The sequence below is a fragment of the Gorilla gorilla genome, chromosome 20 (genome assembly GCF_029281585.2).
Source record: "Gorilla gorilla gorilla isolate KB3781 chromosome 20, NHGRI_mGorGor1-v2.1_pri, whole genome shotgun sequence".
NCBI lineage: Eukaryota > Metazoa > Chordata > Mammalia > Primates > Hominidae > Gorilla > Gorilla gorilla.
In genome coordinates this window covers 70,659,106-70,676,346 of record NC_073244.2, presented here as the reverse complement: position 1 = coordinate 70,676,346, position 17,241 = coordinate 70,659,106, and the positions used below count along the sequence as shown (strand labels likewise).

General features: G+C 54.5%; 2 protein-coding genes across 23 annotated transcripts in view; one reads left to right on the top strand and one right to left on the bottom strand.

Annotated features, from left to right (window-relative positions):
• Positions 1 to 5,201, bottom strand: part of LOC129528748 (decreased expression in renal and prostate cancer protein-like) — a 90,630-nt gene extending 85,429 nt beyond the window's left edge. For all 20 annotated transcript variants that reach the window (XM_063701767.1, XM_063701749.1, XM_063701750.1 and 17 more), the window contains exon 1: positions 3,502 to 5,201. The gene's annotated coding sequence lies outside the window, so the exon portion shown is untranslated. The remainder of the gene's footprint in view (positions 1 to 3,501) is intronic.
• Positions 5,202 to 5,447: 246 nt separating this feature from the next.
• On the top strand, positions 5,448 to 16,852 carry MZF1 (myeloid zinc finger 1). 3 transcript variants are annotated; one of them, XM_055370874.2, is made up of 6 exons: positions 5,448 to 5,526; positions 7,345 to 7,780; positions 8,247 to 8,430; positions 9,188 to 9,258; positions 9,377 to 9,497; positions 15,280 to 16,852. In XM_055370874.2, exons 1-6 carry the CDS (start codon positions 5,477 to 5,479, stop codon positions 16,710 to 16,712), a joined length of 2,295 nt encoding a protein of 764 aa, XP_055226849.1. In that variant the 5' UTR covers positions 5,448 to 5,476; the 3' UTR covers positions 16,713 to 16,852. The 3 variants fall into 3 exon arrangements, with proteins under 3 accessions (XP_055226849.1, XP_018870953.3, XP_063557815.1); XM_019015408.4 differs by lacking the exon at positions 5,448 to 5,526 and adding an exon at positions 6,060 to 6,223; XM_063701745.1 differs by lacking the exons at positions 5,448 to 5,526; positions 7,345 to 7,780 and adding an exon at positions 7,944 to 8,026.
• Positions 16,853 to 17,241: the final 389 nt, after the last annotated feature.

Below are 17,241 nucleotides of genomic sequence, written 5' to 3'. Positions count from 1 at the left end.
AAAAGGCCACATAAAGTATGATTCCATTTAATGAAATGTCCAGAATAAGCAAATCCATAGAGACACAAAGCAGATTAGTGATTGCCGGGAGCTTAGAGGAGGGGGCTGATGGGTGACTACTAATGGGCATGAGGTTTCTTTTGGTTGTGATTAAATTCTGGTATTAAATGGTGCTGATAGCTGTACAACCTTGTGAATACACTAAAAATACCCGAATTGTATACTTTTTTGGTATGTCAATTATAACTTGGTAAAGGTGTGCTTTTAAAAAAAAGTGATATAGTTTCTACCTCCTGACAGAGAATCGAGTAGACAGAAGACACTGCACAGTCATGCATGAGTAATCGAGTGAACAGAGGAACAAATGCCAGGATGAATGGTGGCTGTAACCACCCTTCTCTCATATCTTGTAGTTGTCACCCCCTCCCAAGCACAAACGCATACACACGTGTGGAACCCAAGCTCACAGTGAAGATGTTAGACACTGGAAACTACAAAGCTGCTCCCTGCCAGGCCAGTCTCTGTGCTCACCTCCTCTTCCCCCCACCTCCTTCAGGGAAAGGATACCTAAATTGTGACTGATGGTCTCATGGTCCATTTCTCCAACCAGACTAGGCTCCATGAATGCCAAGTGTCTTTCCCTGCTGGACCAATAGGGCCTGGCATATGGCAGGCACTTAGTGACCTTGCGGGGAAGGAAAGAAGGATGGGAAAGGAAGCCTGGTCTACCCCGAGAGAGGAGAAGTCACATCAACCTCAAGCTCATGCCTTTGGGGGGCTCAGAGGCTGCAGAAGTCTCCAAATGCGTCACAGCTTCTAGGTCCTCCTCCCCAAGACAGGGATATTGAGGGCCTAGGCAGATGGAGGGAGACACTCAGGGCCCAAGGTCATGAGCTGTGATCCCTCATAGATTCCCCTATCCCTCTGGCCAACCCCTGGACCCCTGTGGCTCACCAGTCTTCAACATCTGGGTGAAGTCCTCCACCAGCGCCATAGCCTCCTCACTGCTCTCAGGGCACTGGGGCTCCACCCAGACACAGATGGCAGGTGGCAGGACACCCAGGTACATCCTGCAGGGCCGTCCCTAATTGGTACCACCACCGTGGAGTACCCAAGGATAGAAGGGGATGATGGTTCTCCATACCAGATCAAGAATGATTCAGTGAACCTAAGTCAGATCCTGACCTCTGTTGGAGCCCTCCCAGGCCTTCAAGTAAAAGCCACAGTCCTCACTGCCTCCTCTGTAAGACTCAAAGCCTCCTCCTCTACTCTGCTCACTCCTGACCACATCTTCCAGACAGAGCAAAGGGGCTTTTTTTGTTTTGTTTGTTTGTTGAGACAGAGTCTCGCTCTGCCGCCCAGGCCGGAATGCAATGGCACAGTCTTGGCTCACTGCAACCTCTGCCTCCCAGGTTCAAGCAATTCTCCTGCCTCAGCTTCCCAAGTGCTAGGACTACAGGTGTGTGCCACCATGCCCAGCTGATTTTTGTATTTTCAGTAGAGACAGGGTTTTACCAATGTTGGCCAAGCTGGTCTCAAACTCCTGACCTCAAGTGATCCACCTGTCTCGGCCTCCCAAAGTGTTGGGATTACAGGCGTGAGCCACTGTGCCAGCTACAAAGGGACTTTTGTTCCTGTGGTTCCTTTGGCCCAGAGCAGGCACTCTTCCCTGTTATCTGCATGGCTTTTTCCCCTCACCTTCTGCAGTTCTTTTCAAACACAACCTTATGAGACAGGGCCGTCCCCCACCGTTATTTATTTATTTATTGTGTGTCTGTCTCACCTTGTCTCTTTTACACTTTGAACCATGTGAATGTAACACCTGGTCAAAACAGTAAAAATTTTTTTTAAAAACTGTGCTTGTGAAAAACAGGAACAGGCCAGGCACAGTGGCTCACGCCTGTAATCCCAGCACTTTGGGAGGCTGAGGCAGGCGGATCACGAGGTCAGGAGTTCCAGACCAGCCTGGCCAACATGGCGAAACCATGTCTGTATTAAAAATACAAAAATTAGCCAGGCGTGGTAGTGGGTGCCTGTAATCCCAGCTACTCGGGAGGCTGAGGCAGGAGAATTGCTTGAACCAGGGAGGCGAGGCAGAGGCTGCAGTGATCCAAGATTCTGCCATTGCACTCCAGCCTGGGCGACAAGAGCAAGACTTCGTCTCAAAAAATAATAATAATAATAATACAAAAATTATCCGGGCATGGTGGCATGCGCCTGTAATTCCAGCTACTTGGGAGGCTGAGGCAGGAGAATCGCTTGAACCAGGGAGGCAGAGGCTGCAGTGAGGCCAGATCCTGCCATTGCACTCCAGCCTGGGCGACAAGAGCAAGACTCCATCTCAAAAAAAAATAATAAATAATAATAATAATAATAATAATAATCAGTTGGGCATGGTGGCGTGTGCCTGTAATCCCAGCTACTCGGTGGGGCTGAGGCAGGAGAATTGGTTGAACCCGGGAGGCGGAGGTTGCAGTGAGCCGAGATCACGCCACTGCACTCCAGCCTGGGCGACAGAGCAAGACTCCCATCTCAAAAAAAAAAAAAAAGATAGAAGAAAGGAAGGGAAGGAAAGGAAGGAAGGAAAGGAAGGAAGGAAGGAGGGAGGGAAGGAAGGAAGGAAAAAAGACAGGAACGAAGGAAGGAAAGGAAGGAAGGGAGGAAAGGAGGGAGGGAGGAAGGAAGAGAAGGAGAGAGGGAGGAAGGGAGGGAGGGAGGAAGGGAGGTAGGAAGGGAGGGAGGAAGGAAGGAAAAAAGGAACAAATGCCGCCTGACCGTTCTTTGTGGAATGACTACACCTATGATGAGTACCTCCATGGACCATGCACCTGCCTTGAAACAAGGAGGCACAGCACACAGGGCCCTCAGCTAGAGTGACAGGGAAAGGCGGGTGGACATGGGGAAGGCTCAAACTCAAGCTTTGAAATCGGGGAAAGCCCCGAAATCTGAACCACTCTTGGGCCCATCCTTCTCTCTCCCACATTCACACCTTCGCCTGCGCTCCCATAATTGCAAATTAATTCATCCACACATTCACACATTCTCTCCCTCCCACTCTCAACAGGCAGCCCCAAGCCCGGGGGCCTCACGAAGTCTGGGTGGATGACCAAGCTCCTCCCTCAAGACCACATTTCCAAGACAGAGGAGGGAAGGGGAACGAACAGCGGACACGCGCTGTGAGACCGAGAAGGCCCGCAAGGGACCTTAGGGCCGGGCGAACACGCCTCCACGAAGAACTGGGCCAAAGAACTCCTCGACCCAGGAGGGACCCAGACTCAGATCAGCACCTGCGCAGTATGGTCTGAGGCGGGTACCGTCCCGTCTAGCGGGTCTACATTTCCCAGAGAGCCGTGGGGCCGCCGAAGGCTCCGATTGGCCCACTCGGGTGCGTGCCAGCTGCGGACACAGTGGCCTCATATCCCAGTTCCCCGACCGAACCAAGAGGAGGGGCTGCAGCTCCTGCCCCGAAGCCGGGGCCCCAGCGCGGCCGATCAACCTCACCTTCGGGTCGCAGTGCGAGCCGTCTGCTTTAGCTGGGCTGGCGGGGCTTCGGCCCTTCCCCATCGCCCCGCCTCACAGTGCAGTTTTCCGGAGGACGCCGAGCCCAGGGTCCATCTCGGCCGCGAAGGGGGAAGGTTGCCTGGCGACGGCCGGGCAGGGAGGAGGCTGCGTCAGGCCCGCCCCTTGCGACGCTCTCCGCTCTGCGGCCGGCGTCCCGGGTACTGCCGGAAAATGTAGTTTGGCAACGAGGCCGCACCGCACAGAGTCCAGCCAGGGGCGCCAGAAGCTGCTTCTGACCAAAGGCTGGCTTTCTCGCCGCCTAATGTCTTTGTCTTACATCACCCTCCCTTCCTCCTTCCTTTCCTGGGTATGTGTCACTATTTTCTTTTTCCCTGTTTGTCCCCTAGCCCGGAGAACAGGTTCCCTTCAGACTGCCAAATATAATTTCAAAACAGTTAAAAACATGACTCTCAGTGAGCATGTGTCAAAGATTTATTTACCGTACTGAGGGAAGCAGCAAGATGATTCTAGGAAGACAGGAAAGGAAGAATAAACACTGGCCGGCCGCGGTGGCTCACACCTGTAATTCCAGCAATTTGGGAGGCCGAGGTGGGCGGATCACCAGAGGTCTGGAGGTCAAGACCAGTCTGGCCAACATGGTAAAACCCCATCTCTACTGAAAATACAAAAATCAGCCGGGTGTGGTGGAGCAGCCTGCAGTCCCAGCTACTCGGAAGGCTGAGGCAGGAGAATCGCTTGAACCTGGGAGACGGAGGTTGCGGTGAGCCGAGATCGTGCCACTGCACTCCAGTCTGGCAACAGCGAGACTCCGTCAAAAAAAAAAAAAAAAAGAAAGAAAGAAAGAAAAAGAAAAACACTGAAATAAAAGCACAAAGTTGGATACAAAACTGCTTAGTGAGCTACAAAGCGATACACTGGACAGAAAGCATTTGCAACCTATCAACCTGTACAAGGTAGCATATAACTGGACAGCATCTGGACTCCTAAGTTTTCCTAACAGTTTTACCTCGGATTCTCCCTGTCTCTCTTCGTGCTGTCATCTTTCTCTAGGTCTTTGAAAACTGTCAATCCATCTTACTGTATCTCTAATTTCTGTCCCTTTTCTCCCCTCTTGTTTCTGTCCCTCTTCCTTCTTGTCTACCTCTTGAGTCTGGATATCTGCATTTCTTGTCTCTGTGAACCCATTCTGCGTTTCCTTCTTTGTGTCTCTTTCATCTGCATCCCTTTCTGATCTGCCTCTCTCTTGCTAACTGTTCTGACACCTGTTTGCCCGGCCCTGACCCTCTGATCCACTCAGCCCTCTTATAACTTGGACCCGTGTCTCTATGTTTGTTCACTTATTTTCACTGTCTCTCCTCGCGTCGAGTCTCCGGTCCTCCCAGTCTGTGAGTCTGTCTCTCTGTCTCTCTCTCTCTTCCTCCCGCCGGTCCTTCGTCTCTCTTTGCCCTTGAGTCTCTGGTCTCTCTCCCTCTCTCCTCGCTGTTTCTATCGATCGGCATCTCTCTGCCCCAGTACCCTTCCCCACCTCCTCATCCCACATGCCCCATTGCATTTTCAACGCCCGCCGCGTCTCCGGGTTACCCAGGCGATGTCGAGTCGTGTCCCAAGGTTACCATGGAGACGTTCAGGGCCCGCCCCTCGCCCATGAGCACAGAGGAACGTCATCGCGCCGCGCGCGCACGTACACACGAAGGGCCTGCTGACTACATCTGCCGGAAAGCATCGGGCCAAGCCTTTCTCCATTTTGCGGTCTAGGAAGTAGCAGAGGCCCCTTCCTGTAGGGAGTTGCCATGGAGACGCGGTGGGGCACCGACGGAGTTCTAATGACGGCCGTGATTGGTGCAGGATCCTGCTAATCTCAGGAAGGCCCGTAGAGAATTGAGGAAAACGTGGTGGGGGGCATGCGCGATCTGGTAGGCGGTGCTGCCGTCTGTCGTACCCGAGAGGCTTGCGCATGCCGACGCACGGATTCGAGGCGGGGAGCATGGGAAGAAGCGGCCAGGAGTATGACCTGATCATTGCGACCACCGCTAGGGGAAGGGAGGAGAGGGTGTAGAAACGGGGGCGAGGGTGGGGGAAGGGCAAGGAGGCGCTCGAGCTGGTGCGCGGAGCATCCTGGGAGACGTAGTCCAGCGGGAGGGGGAAGTCGAAGACTGCGCGTGCTCAGGAGCGCGGAGCGGCCCGCTGAGCGCAGAGGTGAGGGCGGGGTCCCCTTAACCGGGAGGGCTAGCGTGTGGACGGGGGCGGTGGCTGCAGACTCGGGGATTCCGGCTCCCCAGTGAGACCGGAAGCGCGGGGAACGAATCCGGGCAGTCCTTGCGGGAGCGCCCAGGGCTAGAGCGAGAGGCTTGTCAATCACTACTCGTTGCCACGACGACAGGCTTTGGGAGCCCCGCCCCCGGTTGCCTAGGCGTCGTCAGGACCTACCTTGGCACCCTGGAGCGGAAGTTGCCGCCTGGACTTCTGGGAAGTGTATTTCGGGACCCTCCGTAGGTACCTGCCATCTTGGCTATGACCCAAGTCTCTCCCAGGGTTTCAGGTTGACTTGGCACCTTGAAGAGTGGAGGCTTGGCCCCCAGGATGAGGCGGCCCTCGAAATCGATGCCACCCACGGGGGAATGATTCTGCGGTGCCATCCCCTTCATAAACGCAGATTCCTTCCTAAAGCCGCAGCTGCAGAAGGAACAGCGCGAGGAGGGAGGTCAGCCCCACTTGCAAATGAGGAAACAAGTTCTCGAAGGCACAGTGATCTGAAGATGGGCGGAATCAGAACCTCGGGACTTCCTTGCAGGCTCCTGTTCCAGCAGTCTTGGAGCCTTTGCCGCCCCCCCACCCATTGCGAAGCTCCCCCATCCCCTTCCAACCCCAGCTAAATCAGGAAGCTGAGATGGGGCATTGCGTAGTGTGATGTTGGGCTTAGAAGATGGGGCTGAGTAGGGAGAGAGGGTGCTGCCTGGGAGCTGAGCCATACAAGTGACTGCACAGGTTGACATGGAGGATTAGGTGGAGTGAGGCTTCCAAGCTGGGAGGGGAATGATGGTGGGGCCCAACTGAGGAGCCACATCGAAGTAGATGAGAGAGTAGAAGGTGAAGTAAGGGCTGGCGTTGGGTAGGGGGAGATGCCAGCAGTGATGCTGATGCCCAGGCTGTAGGTGTATAGATGCCATCCACCTGGTAAAGAGAGAGCTGTAGCGCAGGAATGAGGTTGCACATGTAGAAGAAGGGAAGGATACAGGGGAGAGAAGTGTCTTCTAGTCCTAAAAAACAGCCTGTGGGCCGGCATGGTGGAACAAACCTGTAAGTCCCAGCACTTTGGGAGGTCAAGGCAAGAGGATCATCTGCTTGAGCCCAGGAGTTCAAGAACAGCCTAGGCAACATAGTAAGATCCCATCCCTACAGAAAAATTAAGAAATTAGCCGGATGTCGTGGCACACACCTGTTGTCTCAGCTACTTGGGAGGCCGATCTCTGGAGCCCGGGAGGTCAAGTCTGCAGTGACGCATGATCTCGCCACTGCACTTCAGCCTGGGCAACTGACTGACAGCATGTCTCAAAGAAAAAAAAAAAAAAGCCTGTGTTTGGAGCAGGGAGACTATCAGAGACTTTGCACAGGCCCAAGCGGAGAGAAGACCAGGGATACAGGTGGCTAAGGGAGGGCTTCCAGCTGCATAAGTCTGTGGGTTGTAGATGGCCTTTCTTTGCCTGTTTCCTCATCTGCCTTCCACATGGGGTAGGTCTGAGGATCAAACGGTACAGCATAGACTAGGCAGTGAAGCATTCACTGTACTCCTTTTGCAACAACCTCATCCTATTTCTTCACCAGGGGCAGACACTGGCCTCAGATACCTGACCTGGTACCCTCTATGAGGCCTGCGGTGCTGGGCTCCCCAGACCGAGCACCCCCAGAAGATGAGGGGCCTGTCATGGTGAAGCTAGAGGACTCTGAGGAGGAGGGTGAGGCTGCCTTATGGGACCCAGGCCCTGAAGCTGCACGCCTGCGTTTCCGGTGCTTCCGCTATGAGGAGGCCACAGGGCCCCAAGAGGCCCTGGCCCAGCTCCGAGAGCTGTGTCGCCAGTGGCTGCGTCCAGAGGTACGCTCCAAGGAGCAGATGCTGGAGCTGTTGGTGCTGGAGCAGTTCCTGGGCGCACTGCCCCCTGAGATCCAGGCCCGTGTGCAGGGGCAGCGGCCAGGCAGCCCCGAGGAGGCTGCTGCCCTAGTAGATGGGCTGCGCCGGGAGCCGGGCGGACCCCGGAGATGGGTGAGTGAGTGTCCATGAGTGGGGTTCAGGACTGGAGCATCATCCAGCTCGGCCTCACCCTGGGTAGCACCATGCTTTGCCAGACACACGTTCTCCCTTGTGGTACAGAAGTGGCCACCTGCAACAGAGACCCTGTGCAAGGCTGCCCAGGGCAGAGGGATTCCAGGGCCAGACTCCCCAGCCCGTTCCTGCATCACCTGCAGTCACGTGGACATAGGAGCTGCAGGCTAGGGGGATATGGGGAAGGTACTGGAAGGCCACAGTGTCAGAGCAGGGGAGGGACTGCAGGTGGTCCCTTCATTCTTTGCTCAGGGCCTAGGGGAGGTAGGTCCTGGGAGGACCTGGTCAGTAGGTATTTACAAGGCAGGCCCCTGGGATCCTGCAGTGGGATGGGCGCCCACAAACCCCAGGTTGCGGCCAGCCTTACTCTCTGGTAGGACTTCTGATGGTGGGGGCACCTCCCCAGGTCACAGTCCAGGTGCAGGGCCAGGAGGTCCTATCAGAGAAGATGGAGCCCTCCAGTTTCCAGCCCGTACCTGAAACTGAGCCTCCAACTCCAGAGCCTGGGCCCAAGACACCTCCTAGGACTATGCAGGAATCACCACTGGGCCTGCAGGTGAAAGAGGAGCCAGAGGTTACAGAGGACTCAGGTGAGGGCATGCACGGTGGGCGCGCCTAAGGTCTGGTTGGGTGGGCCAGGGAACCTGGCCTGAGCAGTCAGTCTGAAGTCCACTGGGCCAGGTTTGTTATAAATGGAATGGTTTCCATCTGCCAGCAGCCCCCACATTCTACCCAGTCAGGTCTCCCCTCCACCGCAGCCAGTGCTGTCACTACCCCTCATACACCAAGCCTGACTGCCACAGCCCTGTACACACGAACCCCATGGCATGGAGCAGGCTGTTGGGGTTTCCCAGTACGGATGGCATGTGGTGTTCAGTCCCCAAGGAGATGCGTTAGGCAATATGTGCTTGTCACTGGGGAACAGACAGCAGGCAGAGGTATAATTAGGAGCTGCTGAGGGAGGACCTCGTAGTGTTAGGGGTATGACCCCTTTCACCTCCCAGGCAGGGCACCTGAACTAGCTGCTCACACCCTGCCATTCCTATGTGGACCCTTGTACAATACCTCTGACCCCCGCTGACCACCTTGCCCCATGGTTCACATACGGCTACAGGGGCACAAACCTCAGCCCATCTCATCCCACTGCAGCTCAACCCCCGGCCTTCCAGGGTACTCTGCTTCACCCAGCCCCTGAGCTGGGCCCTCAGCTACCCTGCACTGCCCTCCCCAACCCAAGCCCACAACCAAGAATCCCACCTCTCTGCATCCCAGCACCTGGCACACCACTAAGAAGGGCAGTGGGGTGGAAACTCACTCAGGCTGCCTGATACCAGTTTTCCTCTCTAGATTTCCTGGAGTCTGGGCCTCTAGCTGCCACCCAGGAGTCTGTACCCACCCTCCTGCCTGAGGAGGCCCAGGTAAGTCCTGCCCAGGTCCATGTTCTCCTCCTTTCCCTGGAAGTTGCTGGGTGGGGTCAGGTAGGTCCCTCCCTGAGCCCAGCCAGGCACAGATGAGCAGTGACCACTGTGATTTCAGAGATGTGGGACCGTGCTGGACCAGGCCTTTCCCCACAGCAAGCCTGGGCCTGAGGGTCCCTCATGGAGGGAGCACCCCAGGGCCCTGTGGCATGAGGAAGCTGGGGGCATCTTCTCCCCAGGTAAGTGAGATGGGGTGTGGTGGGGGCTAGGCCCTCCGCATGGACAGCACCATCTCTGCCGACCCCACTCCTGGCCCTACGCAGGCAGCCCTCTTACTCCAGCATCCCCAAGGTCCCCCATTCCCTAGATCATCCCCTATAAGGTTCAACCTCCTCTAGCATCTTCTGCCCTCAAAAAAAGCCACCCACCACTACCACTGATTCCCACAGCCCCTCTACTTTCTAGAAACTCCCCACCCTAGTAAAACCTTTTGCAAGCAGGGCGAGTATTCCCCGTACCCACATTCTCTCCCAGTCCTGGTATCCTGGATGGCCTCCTGGGCTTGCATCCTGCTGATCAGGCATCAGGACAGGTAGGGCTGGGACCTGACAAGGACAGCAGGTTAGTAGACAGAGCAGGTGGGCAGGAGGGACCTTGACACAGGATAGGGATCCTGCCCAATCATCCAGGCATTACGGACCAGAGGCCCCCGCCATCTACCTCTCAGCCACCACCTTTGTCTGGCATCATCCAGGCTCCTCCTACAACCCACCTTCTGTTATGTTCCTTCCTGTTCCTGAGACCCAGGGTCTCCTCTTTCTTAGTTCACACCTTTGTTTTGGTGGAGCTTTCTGGGTGTTCTGGTGTGGAAGATAAAATTCTTACATGTCCCATATCTGAAACACATTGTCTAGCCCTCAACATTAGATTGAAGTTTGGCTGGAAGAATTCTTTTTATTAGTACAGTCACAGACCTTTTTTTATCACTATTGTTGGTGAGCTTTTTCAGTTTGAAATTCACATCTCTCAGTTCTGGGAAACTGCCTTGAAATTTTTTTTTATTTCCTTCCCTTCTATTGCTCTGCTCCCTGTTTCTGGGATGCGTCTTACTTGGCTATTGGCATCTGGGATGGGTCCTTTAATGTTCTTATCTTTTCACTCCAATTTTCCATTCCTTTGTCTTTCTACTCTATTTTCCTGGAAATTTTCTCACTTGTATCTTTCAGACCTTCTGTTAAGATTTTCATTTCTGGTAGCTTTTTTTCTGGTGGGGGGGGGGGTCTCACTATTTCACAGACTAGAGCACAGTGGTACCATCATAGCTTACTGTAACCTCGAACTCCTGGGCTCAAGTGATCCTCTCGCCTCAGCCTCCCAAGTATCTGGGACTGCAGGCATGTGTCACTGTGCCTGGCTCATTTTTAATTTTTTTATTTTTTTGTAGAAACAGGTTCTCACTATGTTGCCAGGGCTGGTCTTAAATTCCTGGCTTCAAGTGATGCTCCCACCTCAGCCTCCCAGAGTGCTGGGATTACAGGCATGAGCTACTTCATCTGGTCTCTCTTGTAGCATATTTTTACTTTCCAAGAGTGTTTTTATTCTCTGAATGTTCATCTTTTTAGCTGCCTCCTGTTGTTCTTTCATTTACAATGTCTTTCCTTATTTCTCTGAGAACAGCAGTAACTTTTTTAAAAAAACAGTGTGTTCTCTATTCTCTCCTAGTTGTTGGCTTATATGCAAGAGAGGGGCACCACAAATCTGGCTGACAGCTCTGAGCAGGTAGATGTGGGGCTTACTGGCTGGAAGGGACATAGGGGAACCCCACTCCCCAAGGAGACCCTTTTCTTAGGGTATGTGAGCAAGCAGCTTGAGTATGAGTGGATGCTGCAAACAGATCCATAGGGCAATGTGGCTACGCCAGTTTGGGGGCACTCTCCCTGCAAGCATGTTTCGTTCCATCGTCTGAATCCTACAAGAAGGTAACTTCAGCCTCCTGCCAGCATCCTTGGGAAAGAGATTGACATCTCAGCATCCAATGGGACTGTTTACCTAATAACCCTGACTTTCTCAGTACGGTTTCTCACCCTTAACATAGCCTTCTGCCAGGATGGGAGAAGAAATCCAGAAGTAAGTCATGGCAGTGCATACTGTTGGCTCAGAATTCTGTGCAGACAGAGCCCACAGCAGTAGCCCTGCCCAGCATCTGCTTCTGCAACAGCCTCTCCAGCCTGGCTGGTGCCCTGCTCATTCACTTGCATGGCCAGAAGTACCAGGTACCTCCAACTCCTGAGTTTTTAGAATCTTCTTAGCCAGGCGCAGTCGCTCATGCCTGTAATCCCAGCACTTTGGGAGGCGGAGGCAGGTGGATTGTTTGAGTCCAAGAGTTCGAGACCATCCTGGGCAACATGGCAAAACCCTGTCTCTACTAAAAAATAATACAAAAAACTAGCTGGGCATGGTGGCACGTACTTGTAGTCCCAGCTACTTGGGAGGCTGAGGTGGGAGAATCACCCAAGCCAGGGAAGTCAAGGCTGCAGTGAGCTGAGATGGTGCCAGTGCACACCAGTCTGGGCAATGGGGGTGAGACCCAGTCTCAAAAAAAAAAAAAAAAAAAAAAGAGTCTTGGGAATATAACTGTGCCTTTTCTTTGCAGCCAGAGGTTTATCTATCTATTTATTTATGAAATGGAGTCTTGCTTTATTTATTTAAAGGACAGGGTTTTGCTGTTCTGCCCAGGCTGGTCTTGAACTCCTGACCTCAAGTGATCCTCCTGCTTCAGCTTTCCAAGTAGCTGCAATTACAGGCTCAAGCCACCACACCTGGCTCAGAGAGGTCTTTTTATGTCTTCATCAGGAGACTATTCTGAATAGCTAATACATTCATATGTTAGGAAATTCAAAAGGCACAAGACAGTATACAGTGGAATGCCCCTTCCCTGCCTGGGCCACACAGTCTTACTCTCCAGCAGCCAACATTGCTTGTTTCTTATGTGTCTTTGTAAAAAGATTCTGTACATACAGAAGCAAAGACATTCCCAGACACATATTCATTCCCTTTTTTTTTTCTTTTGAGATGGAATTTCGCTCTTGTTGCCCAGGCTGGAGTGCAATGGCGGCGCGATCTCGGCTCACTGCAACCTCCACCTCCCGGTTCAAGCCATTCTCCTGCCTCAGCCTCCCAAGTAGCTGAGATTACAGTCATGCGCCACCACACCCAGCTAATTTTGTATTTTTTTTAGTAGAGACGGGGTTTCCCCATGTTGGTCAGGCTGGTCTGGAACTCCCGACCTCAGGTGATCCGCCCACCTTTGCCTGCCAAAGTGCCGGGATCACAGGCGTGAGCCACCATGCCTGGCCCATTCCTTTTCTTTTTTTTTTTGAGACGGAGTCTGGCTCTGTCGCCCAGGCTGGAGTGCAGTGGCACAATCTCGACTCACTGCAAGCTCCGCCTCCCGGGTTCACGACATTCTCCTGCCTCAGCCTCCCGAGTAGCTGGGACTACAGGCGCCGGCCACCACGCCTGGCTAAATATTTTGTATTTTTAGTAGAGACGGGGTTTCGCCGTGTTAGCCATGATGGTCTCGATCTCCTGACCTCGTGATCCACCCGCCTCAGCCTCCCAAAGTGCTGGGATTACAGGCGTGAGCCACTGTGCCCAGCCCCATTCCTCTCCTTTAAAACACACATGGGCCCGGCGCGGCAGCTCATGCCTGTAATCCCAGCACTTTGGGAGGCCAAGGCGGGCAGATCACGAGGTCAGGAGATCGAGACCATCCTGGCTAACACGGCGAAACCCCGTCTCTACTAAAAATACAAAATATTAGTCAGACGTGGTGGCGGGTGCTTGTAGTCCCATCTACTCGGGTGGCTGAGGCAGGAGAATGGCGTGAACCCGGGAGGCGGAGCTTGCAGTGAGCTGAGATGGCGCCACTACACTCCAGCCTGGGCGACACAGCGAGACTCCGTCTCAAGTGCGCACACACACACACACACACGGGCTGGGCGTGGTGGCTCACAGCTGTAATCCCAGCACTTTGGGAAGGCGAGGCGGGTGGATCATATGAGGTCAGGAGATCGAGACCAGCCTGGCCAACATGGTGAAACCATGTCTCTACTAAAAATACAAAAAATTGGCTAGGTGCGGTGGCTCACGCCTGCAATCCCAGCACTTTGGGAGGCTGAGGTGGGCAGATCACCTGAGGTCGGGAGTTCGAGACCAGCCTGACCAACATGGAGAAACCCTGTCTCTACTAAAAATACAAAATTAGCCGGGTGTGGTGGTGCATGCCTGTAATCCCAGCTACTCGGGAGACTGAGGCAGAAGAACCGCTTGAACCCAGGAGATGGAGGTTTGCGGTGAGCAGAGAACACGCCATTGCACTCCAACCTGGGCAACAAGAGCAAAACTACGTCTCCAAAAAAAAAAAAAAAAAAAAAAAAAAAAAACAGCCAGGCATGGTGGTGCACGCCTATAATCCCAGCTACTCAGGAAGATGAAGCAGCAGAATCGCTTGAACCCGGGAGGCAGAGGTTGCAGTGAGCCGAGATCACACCACTGCACTCCAGCCTGGGCGACAGAGCAAGACTCAGTCTCAAAAAAAAACAAAAAACAAAAAAAAACACACACATGGATGCTTAATCTCCACCCTGTTCCACATCTGGCATTTTTTGTGCATCTTCCAACTTAAGTACACAGCAGCAAGTGCTCTACATCTTTGGGTAGCTACACAGAACCCCACTGTGGCTCACTGTGGACACACCATTGAAAACCTTGTATGTAGGTCACTTAGTACAAGGAGGAACACAACTGTTGAAGAAGTACCTAAAAATGGAATTACTTGAACAAAGTGTGGGACATTTGCTGTTTTGATGGATTTTACCACACTGTCTTCCCATTTATGCTTACCAGCAATACATAGGAACACTTGGGTCCCTGCAGTCAGGGTGTGGAAATGGCAGATGAGTTCAGCCCTAAGGTGCATTTTTCTTACTAGGAGGAGATGGAGTGTATTTTATGGGATATAAGCATTAGTTACATTTCCTGTCCTGTTCACATCCTTTGCCCATGTGTCTATGAGGTTATTGATCTTTCTTACTGATTTATTGTAGCTCTTTACTTAGGAGGTTAATTAGCCCTTTTTGCCTGTGGAGAGTTTTTTGGTTTGCCATTTGTCCTTTTTTAATTTTTTTTTGTTTTTTGGCCATTTGTCTTTTGACTCTGATGTGGTTTTTGCTGATTTCCTTTGATGTATTCTAGTTTATCTGACTTTTCTTTGGCAACTTATGGATTTTCTCTCAGCACTAAAAGCCCTCACTGCTCTCTCAGTCTTCTTGATTTAACCTCCTCCAGGCTTCCGCCTTCTCCAGGCCCTGATTCTCAGTTGGAGTTGCTGGTGCCTCCTGCTTCACCCAGCGTCTGACGCTGGAGTGCTCACAGTGTGGCTGGGACCCACTTCTCTCCTCTGTAGATACCCACCCCTGTGTTGATCACTTGCAGGCCCTGGGTTCTGTGTGCCATGTGTATGCCCTAGAGCCCTTGCTCACGTTTCCCCACAGCCTTCATGAAGTCTGTGTTCCTCAGATGCCCCACAGACATCACAAGCAAGGCACATCCAAACCCCAGACCACTATCCAGGAGCCTGCACCCTCTTTCTGTTGGCTCCACCTCCAGCCTCCGAGACCCACCCACTTCCCTGCATTTGCTGAGACCATCATTTTCCACCTAGACAATGCCCCCACGCTTGCCCTACAGCCCTTCCAAAAACGATTTTTTCCAACTTAAATCAGACCTAGAAAGCTTTTTCACATAGCCCAGTCTTCCTCCTTGTGCTGGGTTCTGTCTCATTATCACCTCATCAGGGAAGTCTGTACAGATAGAATCCCTACCCCTGCATTTGTCGCCTCCGTCTGCCTCTTTGGTCAGTTTCAGGTCCCTGTAGTTCACACTGTGTCCCCAGGGATGAAGTGGGTCCCGGCACGGTGGGCATTCTGTCATGAATGAATGGTCCCCTTGTGTATGCAGGGTTTGCGCTGCAGCTAGACAGCATCTCCGCAGGTCCAGGTAGTGTAAGCCCTCACCTCCACGTCCCCTGGGACCTCGGCATGGCTGGCCTTTCTGGCCAGATCCAATCACCCTCCCGCGAAGGTGGCTTTGCGCATGCGCTTCTGCTCCCCAGCGATCTGAGGAGTGAACAGGACCCCACGGACGAGGATCCCTGCCGGGGTGTGGGCCCTGCTCTGGTCACCACCCGCTGGCGCTCCCCCAGGGGCCGGAGCCGGGGCCGCCCCAGCACTGGGGGCGGGGTGGTTAGGGGCGGCCGTTGCGATGTATGTGGCAAGGTGTTCAGCCAACGCAGCAACCTGCTGAGGCACCAGAAGATCCACACGGGTGAGCGACCATTCGTGTGCAGCGAGTGCGGCCGCAGCTTCAGCCGCAGCTCGCACCTGCTGCGCCACCAGCTTACGCACACCGAGGAGCGGCCGTTCGTGTGCGGCGACTGTGGCCAGGGCTTCGTGCGCAGCGCGCGCCTGGAAGAGCATCGGAGAGTGCACACGGGCGAACAGCCTTTCCGTTGCGCTGAGTGCGGCCAGAGCTTCCGGCAGCGCTCCAATCTGCTGCAACACCAGCGCATCCACGGCGATCCCCCGGGCCCTGGCGCTACGCCCCCGGCCCCTCCTGGTGCGCCCGAGCCTCCCGGCCCCTTTCCGTGCAGCGAGTGCCGCGAGAGCTTCGCGCGGCGCGCCGTGCTACTGGAGCACCAGGCGGTACACACGGGCGACAAGTCCTTTGGCTGCGTCGAGTGCGGCGAGCGCTTCGGCCGCCGCTCAGTGCTGCTGCAGCACCGGCGCGTGCACAGTGGCGAGCGGCCCTTCGCCTGTGCCGAGTGCGGCCAGAGCTTCCGGCAGCGCTCCAACCTGACGCAGCACCGGCGCATCCACACCGGGGAGCGGCCCTTCGCCTGCGCCGAGTGTGGCAAGGCCTTCCGCCAGCGGCCTACGCTCACGCAGCATCTCCGCGTACACACGGGCGAGAAACCCTTTGCCTGCCCCGAGTGTGGCCAGCGCTTCAGCCAGCGCCTCAAGCTCACGCGTCATCAGAGGACACACACCGGCGAAAAGCCCTACCACTGCGGTGAGTGCGGCCTGGGCTTCACGCAGGTCTCGCGGCTCACCGAGCACCAGCGCATCCACACGGGCGAACGGCCCTTCGCCTGCCCCGAGTGCGGCCAGAGCTTTCGGCAGCACGCCAACCTCACCCAGCACCGGCGCATCCACACGGGCGAACGGCCCTACGCATGCCCTGAGTGTGGCAAGGCCTTCCGCCAGCGGCCCACGCTCACGCAGCATCTGCGCACCCACCGACGAGAGAAGCCCTTCGCCTGCCAGGACTGTGGCCGCCGCTTCCACCAGAGCACCAAGCTCATTCAGCACCAGCGCGTCCACAGCGCCGAGTAGCTCCAGCCGGGACGCACTGTGTCCGCCATGGTCAGAACACCTACCTCCCCTGGTTATTGTGAGGCTGGCGATTACATAAGTATAAGCAGGTCCGCCCAGGGCTTGGCTACTGTAGGTGTCCAATAAACAGTAGATGGAAACTGCGTCTCCACCCACTCAGTGCCTCCCTACCTGTGCGTCCTTCACTCCCCACCCTCCAACCCCCCCAGTGCTGGGCTGGTGTGCTCCCTCTGTAACCCCGTGGTTCCTGTGAGGGTTCACCTCCACAACACCCCTCTTCACCCTGAGAGAGGTGGCTCCTAGCATCACCTACCCCGCGTGTGGGATGGCCGCTATACCCAGCTTCTAGTTTACACTGAGGGAATGGACCAGCAGCAGGTGGGGCAGAACTGCCCTGGGCAGTCCAGCTTCAGCTCTCCCTGGGCAATGGACCTCGGTTTCTCAAACCCAGAGAGGAAGAAATGTTCTCTGTGAGCATCCACCAAGAGTCCATATGTGCATAGCATGGTGCCATGCCTGATCTGATTGA

What these genes read in the sequence shown, in the direction of transcription:
- MZF1 (XM_019015408.4), top strand. Translation starts at nt 6,141, where the DNA reads ATGATTCTGCGGTGCCATCCCCTTCATAAACGCAGATTCCTTCCTAAA. An exon ending in GGAACAGCGCGAGGAGGGAG is followed by an intron (nt 6,224 to 7,344) that starts GTCAGCCCCACT and finishes TTTCTTCACCAG; the next exon opens with GGGCAGACACTGGCCTCAGA. An exon ending in AGAGGTTACAGAGGACTCAG is followed by an intron (nt 8,431 to 9,187) that starts GTGAGGGCATGC and finishes TTTCCTCTCTAG; the next exon opens with ATTTCCTGGAGTCTGGGCCT.